The sequence below is a fragment of the Coffea eugenioides genome, chromosome 3 (assembly GCF_003713205.1).
Source record: "Coffea eugenioides isolate CCC68of chromosome 3, Ceug_1.0, whole genome shotgun sequence".
Lineage (NCBI taxonomy): Eukaryota > Viridiplantae > Streptophyta > Magnoliopsida > Gentianales > Rubiaceae > Coffea > Coffea eugenioides.
The window spans coordinates 6,000,399-6,012,103 of NC_040037.1; the positions used below are offsets into that span (position 1 = coordinate 6,000,399).

The following is an 11,705-nucleotide window of genomic DNA, read 5'->3' on the forward strand; positions in this document are numbered from 1 at the left end:
ATTATAATTCTCTGAAGTGACTTTTTGTGAATAAAATTTTTTGAAGTGTGTTTTGCTCCTTTGTCATAAGGTCATGCTTCAATCTATGCTACAAGCCCGTACATTGTGATCAGCATGTATCCGTATTGATTTTACCTATGCACCAGCTGCAATCGTTTTTAGCTTATCATCCTCAAGATCAGTCGGTGTGGCAATACATGAAGTGACAATGGTGCATTTATGCTTCTAATGCACTAAAAGAAATGCTGGAGTTTGAAATCTGACAATTTTATATGTTGATGGCATGAACAAATGATGGAGCCCCCTAAAACTGTAGCACAAAGCAATCCAATGAAATTTGAAAGGAAAAAAAAAAGAAGAAAGAAAAAGAATGGTGATCAGCAAACTAACCTAAATTGTACTCAACGTCCTGATAAACTGAAACGGAGTTGCATAAACAATAATTATTGGTTGAAGAAGTTTCATGGGAAAGAGAGAGAAGATCTTTGAGTTCAGAATCTTCAGAGTAAAGTCAAATACTCAGCAAAGTAACCAATCCATGCTCTAAGCTGCAAATTCAAATATCTTAAAGATACATTTTCTAGATTTTGAGGTCAAAAAGAAAAGGATAATGCTCGGCCTATAAACTGGCTAAAGAGAGAGTGAATAAAACATGTACATGTACAAGAGGTAGGTGGTTTAGAGAAGACCCTAATGCCATTGGATGATGAGCCTCAGTTAAAAAGACCAACGCCTCAGTTTACCTCTTTGCACTTATTGGTTTCTATGGCTACACACACAAACACATACACCTTCACAGTTTCCATAGTTCCCAGCTGAAACCATGCCGTCTGAAGTACTTGAAACTCCTGACACAACAATAACAACATTAAAATTCAACAAACCCTTTAAATCTTCATAAAACCAGGAGTTCAATATAAAACATGCCACCTAATGTACATAAGTATCTCTTGTGAAACTCCTGGTAAGCTCTCAAGGCTTTTGCAGTTTGTCGAAGGAAAGCATGCTATAGTGCATTTGCATAATGGACAAAACAATTAAAGCCGAGCAAATAAAAGGCATGCACTTTAGAGGCTTTTGCCACTGCCAGGGGGGATTTCTTACAATCTCTCTTTTAACCGAGTGCATATATCCAGATGAAGCCATGCCATCTAAAGTACTTAGAAGTCCTTGTAATCTCTCTGACCTTCCATGAATGACTCCTTCAGACACAAGGATTTCAATATCTTTTGGTTTATGAATCAGCTCGGACATGAACTTAAAGTAGGAACTTGCCTCAGGTTCGACCCCTCGGCATTCTTGAACAGTCTCATATTTCAGAAGACATTTGATTAAAAGACCTGTGTATCTGTCAACCCTCAAATCAGGTAAGTAAAGAACAGCTGAAAACTTATTGCAATCGTAATGCATTCCTCTGATCCCCAATTCTCCTCCTAATTTTCGGAATCTCACACCCTGTTCAGATAATTTGCTAGCAGAAACACAGTCCTCTATGTCAGCGTCCTTTTTCCCCACAGCTACGTTCGAGCTGCATTTTGGGCCAAGCATGATGCTCTGGAGGCAATGGAGTAAGTCAACTGGTTTTGGAACCAGCTCAACCATCAAGAACTTATGCAGGGTTCTTTTGGCCAAACCCAATTGCTGCTGCTTACTTCCAATTGTAGCTTTCATTCTTTGAAAGATATCAAGGTGCATAAGTTGCTCCAGTACTATGAGTGGGATTTGATTTCCAACAAAGAACATGGACTCTATAATGTTGTCCATGTATTCAGTGGCACATCCTACGCCAAAAACAGGATGATTCTCTGCATACTTTAATTTTTGTGGATCGGCTCCAAGAATTGAGAATGCCAGAAGGAGAAAGAAGCAACCATCTTTTATCATTAAATATTGAAACTCAAGCACGGTCAAGTCATTCAACGCATTATCAGCATAAGCACCTCTTACTTCTAACTCAATATTTCCTATAGCATTCATAACTCCTTGAAAAGAAACTTGTGAGTTGCTCCGTATGCGTTCCATAGCTTCCTCCTTAACACACTCTGAGAATTCGGTACCAAATCTCCTGTAATTTGGACCAAATACCCAAAGCTTTCCGAATTTTCCTCCATGAAATTCCGAGTAATATACACAAATCTTGCGCTCAACTGGAGTGAGGGCAGTCTTCTCGTCTTGAATACACAGCAGCTCCATCCGGAAGCAGTAATAAACTGAAGTATATGAATTAAAAAGACTGAACCTTCTACCTGCAATCCTAACGATCAACCCCATGTAAGTACCTCTGTGACTACAATATTACGACAACCAAATGACAAAAACCATTCAAAAAGTAAAGCTACCAGGATGAGATGAGAGTAAATTTGATACTTTTAAGGGGTAAATGAAATCCTAACCAATTCAAATCGACTCCCATTTAGGATCTCGTATTGAAAAACATCTCGTTAGGGATTTCAATCAAATAGAAACTTCAAAAGCAGTGGACTTCCAGACGAGGATAAAAACATCCAAAGTGAGAGTTAATTTGAATCTCCACCATCCGTCATGATTTCTAGTCGGATCCTCACTATTAACATCAACAAATGGAGACTACATAATAGTTAAGGCAGGAGAAAGCCAAGCAAAAATATGGCATTAATTGATCCTGAAATCTGAGACATTATAAAGAGGTTCTGTTCATACCGACTAAACCACAATTCAGGACCCAGCATATAACAATGAACAATCAACAGAAGTGACTCAAAATTAAAGAAAGATGAGTGCTTGGATCGATATTATCAATCTACATTCATCGTTTCTTATATAAAAAAAAAAGGGCAAAGAAAGAGAAAACCCGCCAACAACGATTCATCTATTGGATGCCAAAATGACTACCGCCTCAAAGCTGAAGCTTTTAGCTTTCTTTTTGCTTTGGCGTACGACCCAAAACCTTAGAATTAGTTAAAGCTTGTCCGGAGGACTAGACGGGAAAGGGGAATGAATGAAGTTCAAGAAACTCACAGGGGATGAAGCTCTTCTTGACAGCATATGCAAGCAAAACAACGACGGAAAAATCGAAAATCAGGGGATTGATGATGTCATCGTTGACGTCAAGAATTGGTATATACAGAGTACAGACACCCAACCAGCGGGAGCGACCAAACCATAAAATGGGACAGGAGGCAACTTGTATCTTACCCAGCTATGTAAAGGGCAAAAAGGGCCCTTTGCCCTCACCGTTCTTTCATCTTCCGCGGAGAAGTAGATGCTTCCAGCTGCCAACTTAATCCGTCTTGAAGGATAAAAACACTTTTAATACATTTGGTAAGTGTATTTCCTTTCCTTGAAATTAACAATAGGTTTTTTATTATGAAAAATAATTGTAGTGCAAATTCAAAATTAATTTAATTTAACTTTAACAATTTACTTTTAGAGCAACTTGTATATTTTAAAATACAAAAAAAAATTAACTTTAACAATTTAATATAAAATTTTGAATTAAATGAAGAGGTAAATATGTTTCAAAAATTCAAAAAAGTATGCATTTATCAAATAGAAAAAAAGTGCTTGTGCAAATACACTTCCAAATAATATGATTAAGCGCTTTATAAATATTTTGACCAAAACTTCTATTCATTTAAATGTTTTTTTTTTTTGATAAGTCATCACAGCTCCAAATGGAATGGTGTCACAATAAATTTGCATAGGTTTCTTTTATTTTTGCTTTTTGGGTTTCCTATGACTATGAGTAATCCGTACTTAGACCGATTCCCATTTTTAATCATTAGGCCCTGTTTCGTTCTAGGAAAGTATTGGGGAAAGGGAGAGTAAATCCATGGAAAGTATTTCTTGTGTTTGGCAGGAGCGGGGAAAAAAAAAAGGCAAAAGAAGAAAATCATGGAAATTGAGAACGAAACTTCCCCTTGATGTTTGCCTAAAATCGTTGAGAATCCTCTTTCTCTGCAGAACGTGAGGAAATTTGGAAGGAAACGTACCTAAATGAGTCAACACTCGGACCTGGAGACTAGTGAAAATTCTAATCAGATCTAAACCAAAAAAAAAAATAATAATAAAGAACTCTTAGCCTATTTAATTTTGAGTTTTATTTAATCGATCGAGCTTTGGTCTTTGGCATCGGTTGTCCCCACATCTTAACTCCTTGAGGCGAATTGTTCATAGTCAATAAAAACCAAAGGTAGAATGATCATTTTTGTTGCTTATTTTTGAGACCGTGATCATTTTAGTTGTCCCTACATGTGAACCCTTTTTTTTTTTCAATAGAAAACTGAAAAATTTTAGGATTAAAAATAAAAAAACCCCGTAGTACACTTAATACACAGAAAAGCTCCTTGTAGTTTCAAAACATACAAAACAACACCTCATATTTTGAACTAAATTGTAAACTAACAGAATTCGTTAAACTTAACGAAAATAACAGTTTTGGCCGTTAAACTTACCGGATTCCATTAAGTTTATCGTTAAATTTACTGAATTCCGTTAAATTTTCCGAATTCCGTTAAATTTAACGAATTGTGTTAGTTTACAATTTAGTTCAAAACATGAGGTGTCGTTTTGTATGTTTTGAAACCACAAGGGACTTTTTCTGTGTATTATATATACCACAGGAGGCTTTTTTATTTTTAACCCAAAATTTTATTAAGTTGAAGATAGATCTTCAACAATTGTAAAAGACAGAAAAGATGGTGGAGAAAATCTTGAAGTACAAATGTCTGAATAGAACGGACATTCGTAACTAATAAATGAGCAGCCACATTTAGATTCCTGAAAGCTCAATTGGCCTCTCAAATGACAAATTTCTGTAAACTAACTGAGATATCATTTAGCAAGTATCCATAGGCTGAATCGTCAGTTTTCAAAATTTTAAGCATGTTGATGATCTTCAAAGAGTCACCCTCTAAAATAATTTTAAGAACTTTCAACTAAAGTAATAAAGTGATTGCTAATTTTGTAGCACAGGCTTCAATAATATCAGGAGTGAAGGTACCTAAGATTTTGTGAGAAATACCACCAATAAAATTGCCCCATTCATCCCTTACAACAACTTCAACTCTAGAGCAACCGTTTCTGTAGAATATTGCACCATCCAAATTGGCCTTTAGAAAATCTATAGGGGCCTTATACAATGAAGTTGGGCATCGGAAGAACACATTGAATTGTTTGGAGATGTGTTTGCTTCCTAGTATTTCTGTAAGAAATTGAGAGAGAGAGAGAGAAGCAAACTAAGCGGATCACGATAGGAACCATCAAACAATGCTCCATTTCGGTTAAGCCACAAATTTCAAAGAATTATGCCTATCAATTCCATGTCTCGCTTTTTCAAATGATGAAGAAGGCCAGATAACAGAGATGACACTTAATCTGCAGAATCTAATCTTATCTTTTGTGTAAGGAAGCTGAGTGCTCAAGCCTAAATTGCTATCAGGTAGCACAAGAAAAGATGATTAACATCTTCCTCAAAAGCCTTACATAAAGAGCAAGTAGGATCAAGACAGACTCCATAACTATTTAACTTGGAAACATAGGTAAAATATCTTGCAAATTCGCCACAAGAATATATTGACTTTGCTTGGTACATTGAGTTTGTAGATTGTTTTTTGATGAGATGATAGGCACTTTTCACAAGAAACATTTTTAGAATAGTTCTAGATGAGCTTGTCATGACTTTGTTTATCACCCAATGGAATGTTCATAATAAGCTCAACCTCATCTTGCTAGAAAGGCTCTCAAAGCAATTCATATTTCCATTTCCTGCAGTGTTCATCAATTAAACAATCCACGATGGAGTCTTCTGATATCAGATCAGAACGAGATACAATTTTGAACGTAGAAGGATGTGGAAGCCATATAATTTTGACTGTAGCAGGATGTTGAAAGCCGTCTATTTTTCTAAATTTGATTTGACTCCCATTTCCAACTCGTCATTTGCTACAAGCAAATAGATATTTTTCGAATCTCACACACTCCCCTCGAAGTAAAAAAATGCCTGGGACTAGGTTCGACATGAAAAAAAGTCAAAATTAGAAAAATATTTAGCTTTAAAAACTTGATGTGGAAGAGTGAATGGTTGAGTAGTAATGCGCCACGCCTGTTTAGCAAGTAAAGATAAATCAAAAGCCTTAAGTTGTCTAAAGCCCATGCAACCTTCATTTTTGCATGAACACATCTTTTCGCAACTTACCCAATGAATTAATTTCTGCTTTGTACCATCACTCCACTAAAAGTTACTCTTTTATAGACTAGATATCTAAAAGCAAGGGATTCGGATACTTAAAACAAGATATTGAGTATGTTGGAATAGCTTGGACCACAGTTTTGATCATGATTTCCTTACCGACCTTTGAGAGACGTTGTTCATTCCCTCTTGTTTCTTCTGCCAGACTCTCTCTTTTATTGACGGAAAGACCTAGACTTAGAGCGACCAACAACGATAGGAAGGCCAAGATATTTACCGTGAGTGGGAACTTCTTTAAAGAAGTTGTGTGATGCTTTGTCAAATTATGAGATTTGTGTTTTTGCTGAAGGGTTTACTGATTTATCAAAGTTAACCTCTTGGCCTGAAGTTGCTTTTTATAAAGATTAAGGATTGCCTTTATGTGTGTGCATCTCTCGGAGCGATGCTTTTTCCAAACAATAAAGTGAGACAGCTTCGGTCCACTTGAGCCTATACAACAACCAAAGACGCTTCCACAATGTTCAGCTTCTTGCAATAAACAAGAAGGTTGCCAAATCTAATATCTCGAAAACCATTCATTAAGAAAGTGTAAGAAACAGTAGAAACGCAACGTAAAACAATATCCACAAAACTAGAATGAAAACCTAAAGCTAATATAATATGTCTAAGAAAAGTCCACTCAACCTTATCAAAAACTTTGCTCATGTCCGACTTTATGGACATGGACCCTCCTGTCCAGAAGACTTCAACTTAAGGGAATGGCTAATTTCATCTATTATCAGCGATTTGACGCCTATGGATGAAAGCAAATTGACATGCTGAGATGACTTTAGAAAAAACAACCCCTAATTCTATTAGCTAAAACCTTAGAGCCTAACTTATAAACTATGTTGTATAGACTAATAGGATTGAGTGATATTGGATGGACTATGACGCTTGGGAATAAGAACAGCACAAGTATGATTAAGACTCATAGGTAAAGTGCCCTTATTCAAGAGGTTAAGAACCCAGCGAGTGACATCCGAATCAACAATGTGCCAATATTTTTGATAAAAAAACTTGTGACATGCCATCGGTCGGAAGATGTAAAAAAAAATGCATTTGATTTAAAGCTTTTGTTAACTCGAAGAAATTGTAAGTACGCAGAAGAGAATCATTGATTTCATCGAAAACACATCTCCACACGGATTGGATGACTGCATCAATTGCCTCAGAAGCAGGCTTGGAAGTAGAACAAACTGTGCCAAAATGTTCCATGATAATAATAGCTTCTAAATCCTCTTTCGACTGACACCAAGATCCATTTTTGTCAAAAAAGGCTATAGTAACCAAAGGTAAAATGATCATTTTAGTTGCTTATTTTTTAGACAGTGATCAATTTGTTCCTTATGTGTCAATATCTACCAATTTAATTCCTCTTCTTTACAGACTAAAGATCGCTGCCTGCCGTAAGATCATCTTTATGCAGCCATAAGATAAGATCGCTGGCTGATCAACTGAATGTTTTGTAGTAGGCCAGAATAGTAAAGTATGTTTGCAAGAATTGAAGTAGGAAAACAACGCTACATCTACCAGGATTTCTCATAATGTACCCGATCACGCGTTTTGTAGATATCCAACATTGTTTTGGGGGGTATTTTTTGATCTGTCTCCTTACGTGGCGAAAGTGCTCACAATCACATGGTTCCACGTCATCAAACTCGCTCAGAATTTCTGGCAACGCCTCTGCACTGCCGCCTAGAATGACTCCTTGGGAGGAAAACAGTTCAACATCTTGTTCTGTACGAATTAACTCGCTCAAAAGCTTAAAGAAGGAGGTTGATTCTGGTTTAATCCCTCTGGGTTTTTGAACAATCTCATATTTGTGAAGGCATTCCACCATCAACGCTGTGTACCTCTCAACCTTGAAGATGGGCAAGTAAAGAACACCATTGAAGGGATCATGCTTGTAATGAATCCCTCTGCTTCCCAGGCCTTCCTCTAGTGCTGCAAATGCAATGCCTTTTCTGCAAAGTTCCACGGCTGAAGGTAAATCATCAACTTCATCGCCGCCCACATCATTGACCATTATTGAGATACCTACATCTGAGCCACTTCTTGTTCCAAGCAAACATATCTGGAGGCAGTGTATCAGATCGACTGGTTTCGGGTCCAACTCCGTTGTGACTAACATGTGTACAGCTCTTTTTAGCAATCCCGATGGTTGCTTCCATTTGTATCGCCTTTTCAGTCCCTCGAAGAATCTCAGTTTCATCAACTGCTCGAGCACTACAAATGGGATTTGGTTACCAACAAGGAACATGGATTGAAGCCACATCCCGATGTTGTCGCGGACAAATCCTTTCCCAAAAGAGCCATGGCTATCCTCAAATCCGAGTTTGAAACCAAATATTCCCTGTCCAAGAATGGAGAACGCAACCAAGAGATTAAAGCAACCATCAATTGCCATCATGTTTACAAACTCATCTCCACCACCGATACCCTGTAGAGCATCCTGAGAATAAGCAGCTCTTGCTTCTCCTTCACTTTCTTTTAATCTATCCAAAATATGTGGAAAAAGAGGTTTCGACTTCTCCAATACGAAATCGAAAGCATGCTGCTTCTCTTCTTGTCTGGCAATCGCCTCTGCTCGCGGATAACAGGGGCCAAATCTCCGTAATTCTCCAAATAGGCCATCATGATAGTCTGGCCAATACATGCGTATTTGGCGCGGAATGTTATTGGCAGGGCCACTTGTGTTTTGCATTAGGATCAAAGAGATTCAGCCCCCAAGTCCCCCCTGCAGGTATCATATTCAAAGAAACTCAAGTAAGTTGCAAAAGTCTTCTCCGACAAATAAAGGTGATCACAGTTATAACTCTGGCAAGCAACACCGCTATATCGAAGATAAAAAGTAATCCAGAGCCAATGGTCAAGATTTGTTGATATAATAAAGATGATGAATTGAGAGTGAATTTCAACTAAATGTAGTATAGTACTGTACAGTTTTTTGCCTGTGTACGTTAGAGGACAGCAGAAGAATGGTTGTAATTGTTGGGATTGTTGGTATGAGAGGTGATAAGGTAATAAAATAAAAGGTTCCCATTTAAAGAAAAGAAAAAGGTAACAGATTCAAAAGAAAGATATTTTAATCTGGTTATTCTGCACCTTCCTCCCCGTTGAAATGGAAAACTCAGTCATGAACTTAAATGATTCAGTCTTCTTCGATTTGGTTCAAATTATCTTTAAGTAAATGCCAACAAGGTGAAATAAGAAGGTACGCTACTCGAACCATCCATCAACTGTATTCCTGCAACAACAACACCACAGCCTTGGACAGGACAACACACACAAGAATCCCCTCCTTAACACACACGGCCTTGGACACTCTCACCCAAACACAGAGACATGCGCGCGCCTATAAACCCAGGGTTGAACAACTCTGAATGAATCAGGTATTATGACGTCTAAACTCTAAACGTGATTTGGTTTTTCAATAAGCCTAAAATTGTGTTTGATCTTGACTATTGATTCTTATAACAAACTCAAATGAGGTTATGTCAAGAAGTAGAGTAACTTAATGATGCTTTCCAAGCTGAGGATGTAATATTTTTGCCTACAAAATAATTTCTACTGAATATACCATCTGAATTGTATTCAAGATAGATGGATTCTGTCATCAAACACAGAGAAAGCAAGCACTTATAGTTCTACCGTCTAAGCCTACCAACAGTGCAAAGCAACTTAATTAATTATCACCAAAAGAAAGAAAAAAAAAGTGCAAAAATGACAGTAGGAAGGGCTTGAGTCCGGGAATGACTCTAGCCCAAGGTTGTCCAGGTTCGCTGCTGCTCTATCTCCGTTTTCTTTCGTTTGACAAAAATGAGACGCCACAATGAAAGAGCTTTTAATTTTTAGGACGAGAGGGGGGGGGGGGGGGGGGGTGAAAACAGCCATTAAATGCTCAACAGCCCAATCAACCAAAACCAACAAGTTGAAGATGACTCAAAACTACTGCGTGTCATGAGCTACACAATAGTACAGTAGTGTACCAACGAGTTGTATAGAACCCACGTGTTTCACGATCAAACCTGAAAGATCACAGCCACCAAAAAAAAAAAGTCACATGCTTTTTTAAGTAGTGTACGAGGAAGAGGATCCGGCCTTGGGCCCTTGGGTTTGGGAGCACCGGTAGAAGTAATAAAGAAAGTTTGATTGACACTCCACCCAGAGCACAGAGTATCATGAGCCAAGAATTATTAAAGCTAAAAATATTATGACCCAAGAGCAGCATGAGGGAAGGGAGATTTAGCGAGACGGTGAGGAAGAAGAGGAGGAGATTATCACGACTATAGCTACTACTGGTATATATACTCATTTTTTGAAGAGGTATGTTCTAAGTAACGAGGAGGAAGTTTCGCGCTCGAAAAAAAGCGTGAATTCCTTCAAAGGAAAAAAGAAAAGAAAAGTGAATTTTTGGAGCAAATTTTTGGACATAAAAAACGAATTTGTTCCGACAAAAGTCTTCGTTAGCACAAAGTCTTTCTTCGACAGACTCCCCCTGTTACCAAATTAGTTTCTTTTTCTTCTCTCTCCCCTCTTTTTATTTTTGAAATTAGTTTCCTTTTTCCAAATTTTTATTTTTCAGAAAACAAAAAAAATTCTCTCTCTCTCTCTCTCTCTCTATTAGTTTCCTTTCTAAAATTTTTACTGGTCAAATAATTACATTTTAGTGCATTTATGTTCTACTATTATTTTCTTGCATGCATATCCTACATTAATTTGTCTCTCTTTTGTGGGTAATAATTCATCATAACCAAAAATTTAAGATGTCAATTCTATTAATTTATAAAATTGAAGAAATTGCCTACATTTGTCCTTATAATTAGTTAATGACAAATCAATTTCATCCATCCTTTAAAATTTTGTATTTTATTTCTTATAAGTGGACGGTTCAAAATCAATTTCTCATTTTTACAAACATATTCACATATCCCCCCCCCCCCCTGGTTTTTGCTTCTTAGGATCTTTTCTTTACTTTTTCTTAAAGGTAATCAATACTTATTATCAATATCTACTTCTTTCATATGATACTTTACCATTATCAATTAGAGTGATCAAATTGAACCGCAAATTAAAATTTATTGGAAAAAATAGGAAGAAAATTTAAAAACAAAAATTTAGCATAATAGACAAATATTTTGACTCTCAGAAGGTCAAGTAATTAACACAAAAAAAAAGGTTGAGGAGCAAAATGAGAATCAGGAGAATTAATTGTCATTAACCCTGATGTATTAAACATCATGCTATATTGTACTCGCATCGTTTCTCCTTACATATTGCAGCTATCGGCGTTCCTTCTTTCTTTGACACTCTTTGTTTTCATTTGGATAGCCTTGTTTTAATTTTTCATTCATCTCAAGTTATAGTTCACTGTCTAATTAAAGAATATAACTAACTTTTGGTTTCTTTAAAATATTCTTATTTAATGTATTTCATATTATCAGTAACTATAGCCTATTTTATTTAATACATTCAACTTTTTTTTTTACCAATA

General features: G+C 36.7%; 1 protein-coding gene across 2 annotated transcripts; it reads right to left on the reverse strand.

Annotated features, from left to right (window-relative positions):
* Nucleotides 1-410: 410 nt before the first annotated feature.
* On the reverse strand, nt 411-3,179 carry LOC113765168. Of its 2 annotated transcripts, XM_027309254.1 has the most exons (3): nt 2,998-3,179; nt 1,105-2,246; nt 411-848 (listed from the first exon to the last, which is right to left on the reverse strand). In XM_027309254.1, the coding sequence occupies exons 2-3, from the start codon at nt 2,191-2,193 to the stop codon at nt 735-737; spliced, it is 1,203 nt and encodes a 400-aa protein (XP_027165055.1). In that variant the 5' UTR covers nt 2,194-2,246; nt 2,998-3,179; the 3' UTR covers nt 411-734. The 2 variants fall into 2 exon arrangements, with proteins under 2 accessions (XP_027165055.1, XP_027165054.1); XM_027309253.1 differs by having other exon boundaries at nt 485-2,254; nt 2,998-3,178.
* Nucleotides 3,180-11,705: the final 8,526 nt, after the last annotated feature.

What these genes read in the sequence shown, in the direction of transcription:
- LOC113765168 (XM_027309253.1), bottom strand. Translation starts at nt 2,193, where the DNA reads ATGGAGCTGCTGTGTATTCAAGACGAGAAGACTGCCCTCACTCCAGTT.